This window comes from Hyla sarda, chromosome 9 (assembly GCF_029499605.1).
Source record: "Hyla sarda isolate aHylSar1 chromosome 9, aHylSar1.hap1, whole genome shotgun sequence".
Taxonomy (NCBI): Eukaryota; Metazoa; Chordata; class Amphibia; order Anura; family Hylidae; genus Hyla; species Hyla sarda.
The window spans coordinates 165,153,458-165,171,788 of record NC_079197.1 but is presented as its reverse complement, the minus strand read 5'-3'; the positions used below and the strand labels follow the sequence as shown (position 1 = coordinate 165,171,788).

At 40.9% G+C, this 18,331-nt stretch overlaps 1 protein-coding gene across 1 annotated transcript; it reads right to left on the bottom strand.

The window, feature by feature from the left end:
• Positions 1-1,066: 1,066 nt before the first annotated feature.
• On the bottom strand, positions 1,067-18,326 carry LOC130291118 (mucin-2-like). Its single transcript, XM_056539556.1, has 6 exons — positions 15,022-18,326; positions 14,896-14,927; positions 13,724-13,748; positions 5,626-11,367; positions 2,949-3,046; positions 1,067-2,436 (listed from the first exon to the last, which is right to left on the bottom strand). Exons 1-6 carry the CDS (start codon positions 18,269-18,271, stop codon positions 2,377-2,379), a joined length of 9,207 nt encoding a protein of 3,068 aa, XP_056395531.1. The 5' UTR covers positions 18,272-18,326; the 3' UTR covers positions 1,067-2,376.
• Positions 18,327-18,331: the final 5 nt, after the last annotated feature.

Sequence of the window (18,331 nt, the reverse complement as noted above, 5' to 3'; positions counted from 1 at the left end):
CATAATGTGACCAAAGCATCATTTATCTAATACAACAGTTTATGCAGATTTTAACCTTACACTCAGTTTTACTTTAGTAAATGCTCTCAATGTAGTACAACAATGGTTTTGCTGGTAAAATCATAGTACCCCAAACACATGTATGATGTTTTCAGAAAGATTTCTCACAGCCACATGTCTTGCAGCCAGAACACAGGTACTGGACTGGGCACTCTGAACCTGGCCCGACAAATATGTACTGCTGCTCAGTGTACTGTATCCTCAGTGTATATACTTGGCCTGGGGGCTCTTCTAATTCCGAAGCAGGAACCGAAACCTCCGAGAACTCAAAGGATCTGAAAACTTAGTCCCTATCCTAAGTGTCAGATCGTGGGGGGGCCGACCGCTGGGACTCCTTGCAATCTCCAATATAGGGCCCCGGCAGTCCACAGAAAGGAGGCGTGTCGGCCTCTGCACAAAGCAGCGGCTGGTATGCGCCCTCAACACAACTCTATGGTAGAGTCGGAGAGCTGAATTTGGTAATTTCTGGCTATGCCATAGCACTGCTGAGTGTGGTGGTCAACATTCCCCCTTTCTGCGGGCCACCATGGCCCTGTATGGGAGATCGCGGCGGCGGGGGGGGGGTTCCCAGTAGTTGGACAAGCCCCCCCGCGCGATCTGACACTTATTCCCCTATCCTTAGGATAGGGAATAAGTTTTCAAATCCTGGAGAACTCCTTTAGGAGATGAGTAAATGTGACATTTGTAGTAGTATAGCATTCAATTTTCAAAAGCTGTTGGCCAGACATTCATTTTCTCTTCAGTCTCTCCAGTCATACGAATGACTGCCAGAACAATAGGGTCTGGAAATGAAAATCCAACACAAACATCTCCTGTTGATAGACAGTCGGAAGGCGGCCATACACCTTACACAGTCCACTGAATTTACACAGTTCACTGAACCACGCGAAGGTAGTGGTTTTGCCGGACTGCAGTATATAGCTTATGGGCACCTTTTAATATATATTGAAAAAAAAGAATTACCAACAAAAAAATATTTTATTTTTACGGGACAATTTATTTTTTTATTTTTTTCAATTTGTAAACCTTTTTGTTCAGCAAAATAAACAACAGAAAATGTACAGCCGTTTCTACATGTTTGAACAACTATTATATACATTAAAAATGAACCTTTGTGTCAATGGAGAATTTAATAAATAGGGAAATAATTTTACAAGTAGAATGAATGTCTTAAAAATTTTTACACAATCTTTAAAAAGAAAATTAAGTTCTCGTAAGACATTTGTTTGCCTTTTTTGTTGTATTTTTTTTTTTATTGTTTGATCAACCTAAATATATCCAGGGCTGCATATTTTTGCAGTTATTTATTTATATGGATTTAATTTTTATTTATTATGGAAAACTGAATGAATGGTAACATGGTAACACTTTCATAGACCATTTTAGGGAATTCCGAGTTCATAGACGGGCTCCTCTGGTCCTCAGGATCCTTATCACTTGGCCAGAGTTCAGAGTAGTTACAAAGAGTGTCTCTCATTCTGGGGGACCTGTGCTGTACTGCACAGGCAGCCCAATGATGTGAATGAACACTGTATCATGCTTTATTTCACCAGTGGCGGCGCTGTTGAGAAATTAAACACTTACTGTCAGGTTTCTCCACAGATCACTGAGGATTCAGCCAGGAAGACACTTTGTGACCTTCGTATTGTAAGTAGACTTTTCTAACAAGTAGAGATTCTTCACAACAGAGAACCCCTTTAAGACATTTGCACTTTTCAGTGTTCTACATTCGTCTTGATAAGGAATCAGAAGAAAGGTCTAAAAATTATTAACCTCTTGTTGTTCCATAAGGGAACTAGTTAGTAGCTCAAGATCAGCACATTCATTTCTTGACAGGCTCTGTTCTTCGATAGACCTTGGAGAACCTGCACTCACTACTTTTCAGCAAAATCTTGATCTCCCTCCCCATCACTGCGTTGTCTTCATTGCATGTAACCTTGCGTTTGTGACACAAGAGGACAGGCGACTACATGCCACATATCATTAGAAGCTTCCTTTTGACCAGAACACTCTTGCTGCTGAAGGCCAAGCTATAGTTCCCACATCATCAATGTTTGCCCCTGTAAGCATCCAACCTGGAGGATCTGCTTATGAGGCCAACATTGTTAATAATTTATCTTTTCTTTGGAATGTCCTCTGGTTGGACATCATTCCTCAAAAAGTCATGTTTTGAATGCCATGTTACATCACAGTTGTCACTTCTGTCCATCGTAGATGTCCCTTGGACTTCGTTTCCATAGACAATAATCATTTCTCCTGCATGTTCACGTAGGACCTTGAGTCTTAACTTTCCCAATGAGTCTATTATTTGGCGGATCACGGCTCGTTCACTACATATACGTGCCCTCTCTGAGCTTTTTTCCTTAGGGCGAGCATCTGAAAAAGAGAATGCAGTGAAAATGCAACTAAGACAAACACATGCATAAGGACTTGCTAACCTGATGCACCTACAAGCCCCTAGGTCCCCTATGCTCTGACCCTGAACAGGTTGGCCATTGGATGATGGATAGTCTGATGGTCTGATATTTGACATTAGATTTTTATTTGATTCCAGATTATGGGAAATATCAATGTTAACAATAAAGTTTATTGAGACCCAAGGCCCTGTCATTACAGTATAAGGGCTCACACAGAGGTTCAGTTCTACATGCGATATAGCGCCAAGCACCCAATTACTTAGTGCATCATATTGTAGCCAGCAGTGGTCTGTACTGGATGTCGTCTACCCACACAATTGCCTTTATCATGGAAAAAGAAACTTCTTGTACAGAAAACAAAATATAAATGACACCCGATACATCATACATTAGTTTAAAGCAGTCACAGTATAGACCGGTGACTAGTAAGTTTTTATCGTTCATTATGAGAGCATTGGCCTCAAAACGTACCTTAAAACCTACAAACGTAGACAAAACTGTCCCAGTGGCGACTCCCAGGCCGGTAAGGAGGATGCTTGAAGTGGGTAAATCACTATATTCACTCATCTCTGCAACACATAGAATTTTTTTTTTTTTTTAAAACATCAAAAATATAAAAAAAATTAAATAAAGTAAAAAACAATTTCCATTCTACTCAAACCTTCATGGGAAACTGTGTAGTCAAGGATGGCCGTCAAACTCACTGCCCGCTGCCCCCCAGGAACTTAACCTCTTAACAACCACGGACATATATTTATGTCCGTGGCTGGCTCCCGATCTGCGCTTCGTATCTGCATGGTCCCAGGACTGATGGGCGGTATTAACCTTTTAGACGCCACAATCAAAGTTGATCGCGGCATCTAAAATGAGAGAATATGCTGCCGGTTAGCTCAGTGGAGCTGTTCTGGACTGCAGCGGTGAAATCGCAACATCCTGAACAGCTGAGAGAACAGCAGGAAGCTCCATACCTGGCTCCACACTATCCACGCTGAGATCCAGGCTTGACTAATCAAGCGCAGATAACACTGATCAATGCTATGCTATGGAATACCATTGAACAGTGCTGGCAATCAGTGTAATGCAGTGTAATGCGTGTTATAGCCCCCTAGAGTTAATAAATGTGATTTAACCCCTTCCTTAATAAAAGTCTGAATCACCCCTATATCGTTGATTAAACCGCATGGTCAATGGCATACACGCAAAAAAAATCCAAATGCAAAAATCTATAAAAAGCAATAAGAAAAAAGCCCTCAAACCATCTCATACGCGAAAAAATAAAAAAGTTATAGGGGGTCAGAAAAGGACATTTTTAAACGTCTAAATTTTCCTGCATGTAGTTATGATTTTCTCCAGAAGTACGACAAAATCCAACCTATATAAGTAGGGTATCATTTTAATTGTATGGACCTACAGAATAAAGAGAAGGTGTACTGCGTAGAAACGGAAGCCCCCAAAAGTTACAAAATTGTGTTATTTCATCAATTTTGTCGCACAATAATTTTTTATTTCTGTTTCGCCGTAGATTTTTGGGTAAAATGACTGATGTCATTACAAAGTAACATTTTTAGCGCGAAAAAAATGCCATCTTTTGAATTTTTAGGTGCAAAATTCAAAGGGTTATGATTTTTAAAAGGTTAGGAGGAAAAAACGAAAGTGCAAAAACGGAAAAACACTTGGTCCTTAAAGGGGTATTCCGGGCCAAAATATTTTATCCCCTATCCAAAGGATAAGGGATAAGGTGTCTGATCGCGGGGGGCCCGCTGCTGAGAATGCGGGTGCTGCAGGGAGATCGCGGGGGGTCTCGACAGCGGGACCCCCGTGATCAGACATCTTATCCCCTATCCTTTGGATAGGGGATAAAATGTTTTTGCCCGGAATACCCCTTTAAGGGGTTAAATATACATCTTTCTTGTACCTTGAATTGAGAAGATACAGTGGTCCCTCAACATATGATATTAATTGGTTCCAGGAGAACCATCATATGTTGAAACCATCATATGTCGAGTACATATGTCTATGTAAAAATGGTAATTGGTTCTGGGGCCTTGGAACCATTGTATGTTGAATACATATCTCTATGGGAAACTGCTAATTGGTTCTGGGATGACCATTTTATGTGGAGTGTATGGGGAGTGTTTAACAAACCAGGGTGCCTCCAGCTGTTGCACAACTACAACTCCCAGCATGCATGTACAGCCACTGACTGTCTGGGCATGCTGGGAGTTATAGTTTTGCAACAGCTGGAGGCACACTGATAGGGAAACATTGATGTATGGGGTGTATAGTGTGTATATGTATTGTATGTGATGTGTGACATCGCATACAGTACTGTATAGTTCTTTAAATACCTTCAGGGGGGACAGAATGTCCTCCATTACGATCCTGCCGACAACAGCTCTATAGGAAAGGAAGGGGAGGGCAGCCAGCAGCTCATTGGATGCCTGCAGCAAGATGCTGCAGGCTATTGGCTATGGCGGCACTGGGGGGGCGGGGCTTACACAAAGCTCACAGTGAAAGCCTGCATGAGTTAGCAGGACAGCATGTGAGTAACAGGAGGCAGAACGGGGCACACAGGGCACATTAAACAACTATCTGTCAGTTGCTGAAGTTGTCAGCGCTGTCAGATAGCTGTTTGTACAATGGCCCCGACACACATACGATGGGCTCTAAGAGGCCATCATATGTTGAAATGATCATATGTCGGGGCCATCATAAGTCGAGGGGTCACTGTACAGTCCATGACCAACAATCTTCTCATGTATTATTGAAGGCTAATGGTCTCCCATTGAACAAGGACTAGTTTCTTGTCTCTATCTCCATACCTCCTACAATGTTATGCTTCTTTCACACTGCCGTTGCGTCCCATCAAGGACGGCCGTCAAACTCACTTTGTTTGACGACCGTCATTTTGACAGGTGCAAAGGGCAACATTGCAATCAATGGGGTCCGTTGGGTGCCGCTGTTTTTCAGCGGTAGTAGTGGGAGGAAAAAACAGTGCATGATGTATTTTTCCTCCTGATATGCTCCCCAGCAGCCCTGACAGCCGTTATACTAAGGTGTGACAACGGTAGTGTGAAAGGGACCTAAAATATATAAAGATGGTAAGAAATTAAATTTTCACATTTATTTTGATGAATTTATTGTTTACCTGCAGGTTTTGTTGCATTTAACGTTTTGCCAAATGGAGTCGTGGTGGTTGTGACATTCGCTTTGCTGAAAGACGTTGTCCTAGGAATTGTGACATTCTTACTTGTGACAGTTCCAGGTCCCTTGTCATTTGGAGTTACATATCTGCTCCTATCAGTAACTTGAGAAGTTTGTGAACCTCCGGTTATGTGCATGGAAGGTGTGGTAGCTTTAGGTCCCACAGTCACATGGACAGATTGTTCTACAGTTCTGTTAGTCGTTGTGACACTTATAGTTGTCTCTTTTTTAGGCTTAGTTTCTGGAGATGTCATCATCTTTGTATGTCCTATACTACTTGATGCTCGTATAGTCTCGATCAGAGTTGTTTGTTTATAGGTAGATGTGGTAGTCTCCACGGACAGTGGAGCAGCCCCCGTAGATGGAGAAGAATGATCTGAGATATCCCTTGTTACTGAAGAATCTTCTGAACTTGTGACTTTGTGCTTGTCAGTTTGTGTAGCTGTTGCTGTTATCGCGCTTCCATCAGTAGGTTGTGTTAGGGCAAGTGTGGCCTTCGTTAACACTGCTTTAGATGTTTCAATGGCCGATTGTGAGGTGTGTTCTTTAGTTGATGCATCTGCTGTCTTTGTAGTTGACCCTACAGGAGATATTGGAGTTGTCATTGTCCTCCTAGACACAGGACTGGTCAACGCTGTCCCAGTCAGCCCTCTGCTTATTACTGTTGTGTCTTTAGGTCTCAAAATACCTATTGTTGTTCCATCTGACCCTGTTTTCTCTATACTCTCAGTTGTTACTGTTTTAGTCATTGATGTGTCATATTTTCCACTTGTTTGGCTTTTATCATAACCCATTGTAGCTTCTACAGTTGTTGTTCTTCCAGCTTCTATGACCTGTCCAGTTGTAGTGGGTATACTTTTTGGTATGTCTTTTGTTATGACTGTTGTTGAAGGGTAACCTGTTGACTTACTGAGTATCTCAATCCCAAGCCCAGTGGTGGCATCATGTATTACATTGGTAGAAGTTGCTTTCCCACTTGTTAATATTGGTGTTTCATGACTGGCACTTGTACCATGTGTGTCACCATCTGAAGACACTGTAGTGCCTATAATATAAGATGTAATTTTAGAGAGTGTGGATGTAAGTTTAGAAATAGTCGTAGACAGTCCAGGGGGAGCTGTGACCATACCTGTACTAGCAGTAGTCACTGTACTGTGTTTGCTTTCTTTACTTAATGTACTTGTATCGTCACTGACTGTACTTGTTCCAGGCTGGAGAGCTCCAGCACTCACTGTTGCATTACCTATTGTAGGTACATAACTTTCTATTGTTGTTGCTTTTACTGTTTCACTCTCTAAAGTGGCTGACTGTACAGTTGTATCTTTTACTGTAGTAGTTGTCATACCTTCTGATGTTGTTCCTTTGATGGTTGCCAAAGATGATGTCTTCTCAGACACAATTGTACTACCTTCAGGGGACATCTTGTCTGCCAGGGTGGTTGTTTTAATCGTTGTGGGTACAAGTTTATCGCTTTTTGTTTTGCTAATTGTAGATTGTAGTGTAGATTTTTTGGTTGTTGTTACATCACCTAGAGTGGTTTTATCAATGTATTTAGTTGTTATTCCACTTGAATATTCTGCTGGTGTTTTGACTGTTGTAGATACAGTAGCAGATGATAAAGTACTGACCTCCCCCTCAGCTTTTGTTTGTGTCACAGCAGATGGTCCAGTTGATGCTGTAAGTACAGTTGTTCCAGTCGGGTCTCCAATTACTGGTGTATGGTCTGTGATGGCCATTGTGCCTAATAGTGTTGTATACTTTGTAGTTAAAGTAGTGACTTGCACAGTTGAATCTTTGGGGGTCTCTAATGTATGCCCAGTGGTAACACTTACTTCTGGGGTCAATAAAGTTGTATTTTCAGAATCACTTACAGGTGAAATGGTTGGTGCTGATGTAGGTCTAGAAATACCCATAGTTGTAGCTACTTCTATAACACCCTCTGTTGTTTCTCCAGATAGATTTACTGTAACTGTATCTGTTTTTTCTGTATGTATTGTTGTCACTTGTGTAGTTTGTTTGTGTGTAGTTCCAGTAATGTCTTTTGTTACTGGTTGTGTAGTCAGAGGTAGTGTAGATACTGAAGGAGTCATTGTGCTCATTGCTACAGTAGATGTTGTTGTGTCTTCTGTAAGGTTTGAGTATGGCTTGTTTGATTCTGTAGTTGATTCTAACCTTGTGCTTGTCACAATAGTTGTGGTTTCTGTTGTAATTTCTTTAGTACTTTCACCTACAGTGTTAGCACTAGTTGCAGTTTTTGTACTAATATCAATTCTAGGGGTAATAGTTTGATCTATTGCAGCTCTGGTGGTGTCTTTTATGGACTTTGTAGGGGTCAGTGCTGGAGCCACTGTTTTTGTGCTTGTCACATCTAAGTGTGATGTTGAGGCTGGTGTTGTTGTAACCACGGATGAGATTATATCTACACCTATTGAGCTTTTAAAAGTTGTATGTTGTGTTGCTGCTTCTGCTGTCACCGTTCTTAGTGTATCTTCTGAAGATGGTCCATCTGTTGTTGTTATAGTTGTTTCATTGGTAGCCACAGTAGAGGAACCTTTTGTGAAATATTTTAATGTTGATCCTGCACCTTCTAAGGAGCTGGTTAGTTCACTTACAATATTTGTTGTATGTGTTGAGGGTTCCGAGAGTGATCTGGTAACATCTTTTGAAGTACTCTGCTCAGCCGTTGATGTTTTGGCCTCAATAGAAGATGGTACAGCTGTTGTTAAAATGGATTTTGCTATCCCTCCTGTAGTACCCTTTCCTATTGTTGAAGCTTCTGACACTGCTTTAGTCCATTGTGAACTTTTTTCTGTTTTTTTTTCTGATGTTGTCATAGTTTTTAAACCTGTTGAGGTCATTATGATCGGTGATGTGATCAGTTCAGTATGTGATTGGGTTCCTTCTATAACATGCCCTGATGTCTCCTTGGGGATTGTTGGTACATATGTTGTTGTGGTTACATCAGTTGTTGAGAATGTTGTGGGATTTACAGATGTTGTTATCTCTTCCTGTTGTATTTTTGTTATAGTTATTACAGAGTCTGTAGCTATATTAGAACCTGTTGTAGGTTGTTTTGTAACCACAGAGGGTGATGGTGGACTTTTTGCAGTTGTTACAATCGTTGAGAATATTGTAGAATCTTTAGACATTGTATTTTTTACATCTGTTCTGGTTGTTTTGGCAGAACCTGTTGTTATCGATGCAGTAGTCTCTATGGAAATTGATGGCTTTTCTGCGTTTGTCCCAGTTGTTGAGATTATTGTAGGAGATATGGATCTTGTTGTCTGTTCTTCGTCCGTCCCCATTACTTTTGTTGTGGGTATTTTTGAACCTGTACCTGTAGCTATAGAGGAACCGGTTTTAGGAAGTGTTGTGATAACAATGAAAGTTGGTGAACTTTCCGCAGTAGATACAATTGTTGAAACCGTTGGTTCAATGGACGGTGTGGTCTTTTCCGCATCTGCTCCTGTGGTTTTTATTCTAGGTGTTTCAGAATCTACAGCTGAAACTATGACAGTAACTGTTGTAGGTTGTGTTGTAACATCAATGGACATTGTTGGAGTTTGTGTAGATATCCCAGTTGTTGAGTCTACTGTAGAGCCTACAGATGTTGCTGTGCCTTCTGCACTTGTTCCAGTTATAGCTGTAGATATTATTGTATTTGCAGTCGTGACTGTGGCAGAACCTGTCATAGGAAGGGATGTAGCCAGTAGGGAAGTAGGAGAAGTTTCTGTTACAGTTGTTGGGGATATTGTAGGATTTAAAGATGTGTTTGTCCCTTCTACATCTGTTCCTTTTGTTGTTACAGTTATTAATGAATCTGTAACTGTAATCGCTGTACCAGTTGTTGGAACTGCAGATGTTGTAAGACCTTTTATACCTGTTGTAGATTTTACTAAATCTGTAGCGGTGACTCTTGCGGCCCCTGTTGTAGGTAGGGCTGTAACCTCAGTAGAAGTTGTATTTTTTGCAGTTATTTCAGTTGTTGAGAATTTTGTAGAATCTATAGATGTTTTTGGTGTAGATAATCCGGAACCTGTAACTGTAGGAATACCAGAACCTGTTGCAGAAATTGTTGTAGTCCCAATGGATGTTGGTAGACTTGCTGCAGTTGACACAATTGTTGAGACTATTGTAGGATCGATGAATGTTGGTGGACTTCCTGCAGTTGATCCGATTGTTGAGACTATTGTAAGATTGATGGATGTTGTCCTTTCTACTTCTGTTCCTATTGTTTTTGTTGTAGGTATTTCTGAACCTGCAGCTATGACTAATGTAGACGCTGTTGCAGGTAGGGTTGTAGCTTCAATAATAGTAGGTGGAGTTTTTGTAGATTTCCTGATTGTTAAGTCCACTGTAGAAACTATAGATGTTACTGTTCCTTCTGTATCTGTTACGGTTATAGTTGAAGGTATTATTGTATTTGAAGTAGTGACTGCAACAGAACTTGTTATAGGAAGTGATGTAGCTCCAATGGAAGTAGGGGAACTTTCTGCACTTGTTCCAGTTGTTGAGAATATTGTAGAACCTATAGATGTTTTTGATGCAGATACGACAGAATCGGTAATAGTAGAATTGGCAGAAACTGTTGTAGGTAGTGTGGTATCCATGGAATTTGGTGGAGTTTGTGTAGGTTTCCCGGTTGTTGAGTCTACTATAGAACCTATAGATGTCGCTGTGCCTTCTGTATCTGTTACAGGTTTAGTAGTAGTTGTTATTGTATTTGCAGTAGTAACTGTTACAGAACCTGTTATAGGAAGTGATGTAGCCTCGATGGACATAGGAGAACTTTCTGCACTTGATCCAGTAGTTGAGAATGTTGTAGGATTTATGGATGTGTTTGTCCCTTCTCTTCCCGTTCTTGTTGCAGTTATTACTGGATCTGTAACAGTGGATATACCTGAACCTATTATAGGTTGCGTTTTACTTTCTGCAGTTAGTCCAATTGTTGAGACTATTGTAGGATTGATGGATGTTGTCCTTTCTACATCTGTTTCTGCTGTTTTTGTTGAAGGTGTTTCTGTATCTGCAGCTACGACTGAGGTAGAAGCTGTTGTAGGTCGTTTGGTATCCATGGAATTTGGTGGAGTTTCTGTAGATTTTCCGATTGTTACGTCTACTGTCGAACCTATAAATGTTTCTGTGCCTTTTGTATCTGTTACAGTTATAGTTGTAGGTATTATTGGATTTGCAGTTGTGACTGTTACAGAATTTGTTACAGGAAGTGATGTAGCTTTAATGGAGGTGGGGAAACTTTCTGCACTTGATCCAGTTGTAGCGAATATTGTAGGATTTATAGATGTGTTTGTCCCATCTGCATCTGTTCCCGTTGTTGTTGCAGTTATTACCGGATCTGTAACACTGGATATACCTGAACCTGTTGTAGGTTGTGTTGTACTCTCAATGGAAGTTGATAGACTTTTTGCAGATGTTACTGCTGTTTCTACACTTGTTGCTAAACTCCTAGTACTCATTTCTGAAGTGGTTTTTGCTCCTGATTCATCTACTGTTACAGAAATAGATACTGTTTTTTGTGGTATTGTGGTTGTACCCTCTGGTTGTGTACTTGGTGTTGTAGGATTTTCAGAGGTTTGAGTCCCCCCTTCTTTTATGCTTCCTGTCCATATTGTCTCGCCATCTGCAGCAGTTACCTCTGTTTTCTCCATTGTAAACGGTGTTGTTGATACTTGTCCGAAAAAAATAATAAATAAATAATTAAATAAATGTAAACATTTTTTTAAAATGGTTTAAAGGGGTACTCCTTTGCTCAGCGTTTGGAAAAAACTGTTCCGGACGCTGGAGACAGCACCGGGAGCTCGTGATGATATAGCCCCGCCCCCTCATGACATCACACCCCGCCCCCTCAATGCAAGTCTATGGGAGGGGGCGTGACGGCTGTCACGCCCCCTCCCATAGACTTGCATTGAGGGGTGGTGGCATGATGACATAAGGGGGCGGGGCTATGACATCACAAGCTCCCGGCGCCGGCTCCACCATTCAGATCAGTTTGTTCCAAACACTGGGCAGCAGAGTACCCCTTTAAGTATGTTTTCCACATTTTACGGAATGTTGAAGTTTAGGGCTATACCTAGTCTTTTTGTACTAAGACTTTTTTCAATGCACTAATCATAACCTTGATGACTGGTTTACAAGACATTTCCAATAAATTTTTACGGCCACAAACTTTTGAAAATTGCTTCGAAATTTGAGCAAATAATGATGAAAAACTGGTATCAACTCGCTTTACTGGAGCAATTTTGAAGAGATTTTCATGCCATTTAATGCATTCTTATGGGTGGTGATATCACTGAGCGATAAAAATTTGAGGCATAGCCTAACCCGAGATCTGGCCCTACACACTAAATTCAAGTTAGCAGAATCTGTCAATTTTTAAGTAATTGACCAACCATCTAATGTATATGGAAGCCTCCCAATTCTTCCCTGGCAGCAATCTCAGAGTAGACATAAATTTAAAGTTACCTGAACTTTTTGTTTATGGGGATAAGATTTGTCTGGCAGCAGCTTTCTCCCCTCTCTCATAAAGGGAATCAACACGGTAAAGGAGGAGAGCATATTTAAAAGAAGAAAAACTACCACAAGAGGACATAGTTTTAAATTAGAGGGGAAAGGTTTCTGCTGTAATATCAGGAAGTATTACTTTACTGAGAGAGTAGTGGATGCATGGAATAACCTTCCTGCAGAAGTGGTCGCTGCAAATACATTGAAGGAGTTTAAACATGCATGGGATAGGCATACTTCAAATAAGATAGGGATAAGCATAAGGCTATCCTTCATTTAAAATAGGGCCAGGGACTATTGGTAGGATTCAGATTAATGGGCAGACTAGATGGGCCAAATGGTTGTTATCTGCCAACACATTCTATGTTTCTCTCCATTCAGACTATGTGCACTCTAGCATGCATGCATGTCATGGGGCTGGGAGAGATAGCTGACAGCTGAATGAGGGTTCAGTCAACAGTTGTCTAAAATGTATGGCCAGCTAAATTGGGGTCATCCATTTTTCATAAACACCCCCTAGAAATAGGATTAGGGGAAGTCTCTGATCACTGTGGATCTGACCCCTGGGACCCCTCCGCAACCTCCGGAATGGGGGCCTGTATTTCTCTGCTGTGCACCCTCCCCCCACCTTCCGAGATGTACTGAACCCCTCAGCCAATCACCAGTTGTGGTGGGACACTCATGTGGCCAGTGGTTGACACTAATATGGCCCTGACGTTGACAAGACCAGTTTGTGTCAGAGGGTGGGGGGCTGTAGCGCTTAGTCGAAAGAATCAGGCCCCCTTCTGGAGATCGCTGGAGGTCCCAGAGGTAGAACCCCCCCATGATCAGACACTCATCCTCTATCCTGTAGACAGGGCATATGTTTTTGACAATTGGATAACACCTTTAATGTGTGAATGGTTAGACTCTGATCAATACTGAAAACATTTAGCTGTGTCCATTTTACGTTCGTTTCAGCAGAAAGTGACCACACTAGTCTATATTATAAAAAAAAAAAATAGGGGCCATGATCAAGTGATTCTCTGGACCAAGTGAGGGGGGTAGTGGAAAGTGTTAAAGGGCTTTGATTGAAAGTCCCATTAAATACTGTGTTACCATCCGGATCAGGGTTACAAACCAATATATAAAATCAAATCTATAAAAAAAAACAGAATAGATTGGATTGGAGGATGGAATAAAAATGTGATTAAATCTGATGCCATTTATAAAAACCGATATCAATACCATAATGGGATTCTCATGGCTCGATTCATAGTTGGCGATGTCTTGGTCAGTTATACGAATAGATTTTAATGAACCATCTATGTGACTGGCAGCCATTCGTTGTGAACTGTACTATACCATTGATATGCTCCCTATCTGATCAATACAACCTTGGAAGTCTAATCTCTTGTTACATTGTGGACATTTAAGAGTCATAGACGTAGAAAGAGCTTCTCGTGAATTCAACTGTCACCCTTTGTTAACCTATGTTGTCACCCTTTGTTACCTTTCTCATACATGCCGTAATATACTCTTACCTATGTGTTTGGTGAGAATTTCTCCCTATAAATAAAGAAAGAAAAGTTAAAACATAGATAGACACTAACAAAAAAGAGTTGTAAGTTCAGTCCTTATTGTGAACGTGCACCATAAAGGGATACTCTGCTGCCCCAGTGTTCGGAACATTTTGTTCCGAACGCTGGGTGCGGGGGTCGTGACGTCATAGCCACGCCCCATTGTGGCATCACACCATGCCCCCTCAATGCAAGTCTATGGGAGGGGGTGTGGAATGTGCCACGCCCCCTCCCATAGACTTGCATTGTGGTGGGCATGGTGTGATGTCACGAGGGGCATGGCCGTGAAGTCACGACCCCCACAGCCGGCACTCAGCATTTGGAACAAAATGTTCCTAACCCTGGGGCAGTAGAGTATCCGTTTAAGTCTCCGATAGCTAAATAGATGTAACATTTCAAGAAATCTTTGAAGAGATCCCGTCTAAGATTTATAGCCTGTCTCCTATGTGACATGTAATAATATCCTGTCGCCTATATAACATGTAATCTGGACCATTGTAACTTGAAACCAGACTCAACATACAATGTACAGACAGTCCAGATCTGTGATACATGTCAATGGCTGGAAGAACCGACCAATCAGAATGGGCATTCACTGGTAAAACCCCTGTATTACTGAAGCAAATGAACTGAAATCCTGTCTGGTAGCGCCCCCTACAGTACAGGGAGGTATTACATGTTCTGTATTACTCTTTACCTGTACCAGGGTTAGCTGCTCCTTTTGACACCAGGTGAGGGCGGCTCCTTTTAACTTTTTTTTAGGACATTGTGTGTACTGTACAGGACCCTGAAGAAGCTCCTGTCCTCTACATAGACAGTGATTACAGCTCCAGCAGATCTTTATTACTTTTATATATATATTTATATATATATATATATATATATATATATATATATATATATATATAAGGACTTGCTTTCTCTGTATTAGTTATCTACTTATTTTTCTTTCATCCTCACTTTTTCCTATTTTTGGATGACATTTTGGGGCTTCAGAACCAAATACCAGGTTTCCGTAGAGTTATGGTCTCAACATACAATGGTTTCAACATACAATGGTCATCTTTGAACCAATTAATATTGTAACTTGAGGGACCACTGTATAAGATGAGAAACATGCCCTGAAGGACTGTTACCTGTACACCTTCCACTCGTCCTAAGTCAATATCTGCAAAAGGTAAAAGAAAAAAATACATGTGTTATTCTGAAAAAAATTGAGGGTGCGACACAAGAAAACCAAGGTAAATAAGTTGTGAATGTACCTTTTGTAATTGCTTTGGTTGTTGATGTAGTAGATCTTGTTAATTCAGTTTTTGAGGTTTTGCTTACTGGTCCAAGGTCTGTGAATGTGAATGTAGTTGTTACGTATGGAGATAATGAAGCCTCTATTGTTGTAGATGTTGGTGATTTTGTTGTAGGTGTTGTATCTTTATCTTGGGCCTCAGGGGTTGACACGACCATAGTAGTTACTCCTCTTGTAAAAACTTCCCCTGATGTTGTTACCATAGATTCGGTGTTTATTTTTCTTGTAATTACCGATTCTGATTGACCTAATGTAACTGGACTTGAAGGCACAATTGTAAATGGTAAACTATCATCTTTTTGTGTTACCGTTGTATCTATTGCTATAACTGTTGACTTAGGACCTTCAGAAGTCTTGTCAGTTCTATCACCTGAAGATGTTCCTTGGCTGTCAGTTGTTCCCGTTGTAGCCACTGGAGATTCTATTGGATATATAGTGCCTCCTATTGTTGATACTATTATGTTTTCTGTAGCTGTTGTAATAGCTAAAGCCACTTTTGTCGTCATTGATGCAATACCTGTAGTAACTGATGTTGTATCTTGTGTAGATGAGGTTGCCGAATCTCTTGTTGACACTTCTGTACTTTCAGTATTTTTATAACTTGATGTTTTCATATCATTCATATTATTTGTGGTACTAGCTTCTGGAACTGGAGATGTAGCGCCACCTTGAGTTGATCCTTTTATATTTTCTGTAGCTGTTCTTGTATCTGAAGCTATGTTTGTTGTCATTCCTGTCATCACTGTCGATATAGATGTTGCATCTTGTGTAGATGAGGTTGTTGCATCTTTTGTTGACACTTTTGCACTTTGACTTGTTACACTTTCTATTTTTGTTGTTGTTGTTCCTTCTATAGATAATGCTGTTGTGTTATGTAAGGTCAATACTGGTGGACTTAAGGCTGTTGTTCCTGCTGTAGTGCCCTCCGTTGTTGCTTCTACTTTATCTGTAATTATGTTAGTGGTGGCTTCTGTAACTTGAGATGAAGTGCCACCTGATGTTGATTCTTCAGTATTTTCAGCAGCTGTTGTAAAATTGGAAACAACTTTAGTTGTCATTGCTGTGATGCCTGCAGTTACTGATGTTGTGTATTGTGTATCTGGTGCTGTTGAAACTTCTACAATTGTCTGTGTTGTGTCTTGTAAACGTGCTGTTGTACCCTTTACAGTTGGCTGTGTTGTGTCTTTTAAAGCTGGTGCTGTTATTCCTTCCAAAATTGTTTGTGTTCTGTCTTGCAAAGCTGGTGCTGTTGTTTCTTCTACAGTTATCTGTGTTGTGTTTGATGAAGCAGGTGCTGTTGTTCCTACTGCAGATGTTTGTGTTGTGTCTTGCAAAGCTGGTGCTGTAGTAACTTTTGCAGTTGTCTGCACTGTGTCTCGTGAAGCTTGTGTTGTTGTTCCCTCTACAGTTGTCTGTGTTGTATCTTGTGAAGCTGGTGTTATTGTTCCTTCTACAGTTGTAGGTGTTGTGTCTGGTGAAGTTGACATTGTTGTGCCTTCCACAGTTGTTTGCCTTGTGTCTTGTGAAGCTTGTGCTGTTTTACCTTCTATAGTTGTCTGCGATGTGTCTTGTGCAGCTTTTGTTGTTGCTCCCTTTACAGTTGTCTGTATTGTATATTGTGAAGCTGGTGTTATTGATCCTTCCACAGTTGTAGCTGTTGTGTCTGGTGAAGTTGACATTGTTGTGCCTTCTATACTTGTACGAGTTGTGTCTTGTGAAGTTGGTGTTGTTGTTCCTTCTACAGTTGTCTGTGTTGTGTCTTTTGAAGCTAGTGCTTTTGTTCCTTCTAAAGTTATCTGTGTTGTGTCTTGTGACGCTGTTCTTATTGTTCCTTCTACTGTTGTAGGTGTTGTGTCTTGTAAAGTTTGTATTGTTTCTTCTACAGTCATCTGTGTTGTGTCTTGTGAAGCTGGTGCTGTTGTTTCTTCTACAGTCGTCTGTGTTGTGTCTTGTGAAGCTGGGGCTTTTGTACCTTCTACAGTTGTCCTTGTTGTGTATTGTGAAGCTTGTGCTGTTGTGAGTTCTACAGTTGTCTGTATTGTATCTTGTGAAGCTCGTGCTGTTGTACCTTCTACAGTTGTACGTGTTGTGTCTTGTGAAGCTGGTGTTGTTGTTCCTTTAAAGGTTGTCTGCGTTGTGTCTTGTGAAGCTGGTGTTGTTGTTCCCTCTACAGTTGTCTGTGTTGTATCTTGTGAAGCTGGTGTTGTTGCTTCTTCTACGGTTGTAGGTGTTGTGTCTGGTGAAGTTGACATTGTTGTGCCTTCTATACTTGTACGAGTTGTGTCTTGTGAAGTTGGTGTTGTTGTTCCTTCTACAGTTATCCGTGTTGTGTCTTGTGAAACTGGTGCTGTTGTTCCTTCTACAGTTGTTTGCCTTGTGTCTTGTGAAGCTTGTGCTGTTTTACCTTCTATAGTTGTCAGCGCTGTGTCTTGTGCAGCTTGTGTTGTTGCTCCCTCTACATTTGTCTGTATTGTATATTGTGAAGCTGGTGTTATTGATCCTTCTACAGTTGTAGCTGTTGTGTCTGGTGAAGTTGACATTGTTCTGCCTTCTATACTTGTACGAGTTGTGTCTTGTGAAGTTGGTGTTGTTGTTCCTTCTACAGTTGTCTGTGTTGTGTCTTGTAAAACTGTTGTTATTGTTCCTTCTACTGTTGTATGTGTTGTGTCTTGGGAAGTTGGTGTTGTTGTTTCTTCTACAATCGTCTGTGTTGTGTCTTGTGAAGCTTGTGCTGTTGTAACTTCTACAGTTGTCTGTGTTGTGTCTTGTGAAGCTTGTGCTGTTGTACCTCCTACAGCTGTCCTTGTTGTATCTTGTGAAGCTTGTGCTGTTGTATCTTCTACAGTTGTCTGTGATGTGTCTAGTGAAGCTTGTGTTGTTGTACCTTCTACACTTGTACTTGTGTCTGGTAAGGTTGGTGTTGTTGTTCCTTCTACAGTTGTCTCTGTTGTATCTTGTAAAGCTGGTGTTATTGTTCCTTCTACAGTTGTAGGTGTTGTGTCTGGTGAAGTTGGCATTGTTGTGCCTTCTACACTTGTATGAGTTGTGTCTTGTGAAGTTGGTCTTGTTGTTCCTTCTACAGTTGCCTGCGCTGTGTCTTGTGAAGCTTGTGTTGTTGTTCCCTCTACAGTTTTCTGTGTTGTATCTTGTGAAGCTGGTGTTATTGTTCCTTCTACAGTTGTAGGTGTTGTGTCTGGGGAAGTTGGCATTGTTGTGCCTTCTACACTTGTATGAGTTGTGTCTTGTGAAGTTGGAGTTGTTGTTCCTTC

What these genes read in the sequence shown, in the direction of transcription:
- LOC130291118 (XM_056539556.1), bottom strand. Translation starts at nt 18,271, where the DNA reads ATGCCAACTTCCCCAGACACAACACCTACAACTGTAGAAGGAACAATA. An exon ending in GACGAGTGGAAGGTGTACAG is followed by an intron (nt 13,749 to 14,895) that starts GTAACAGTCCTT and finishes CTTTATTTATAG; the next exon opens with GGAGAAATTCTCACCAAACA. An exon ending in AATTCTCACCAAACACATAG is followed by an intron (nt 11,368 to 13,723) that starts GTAAGAGTATAT and finishes TTTTCGGACAAG; the next exon opens with TATCAACAACACCGTTTACA.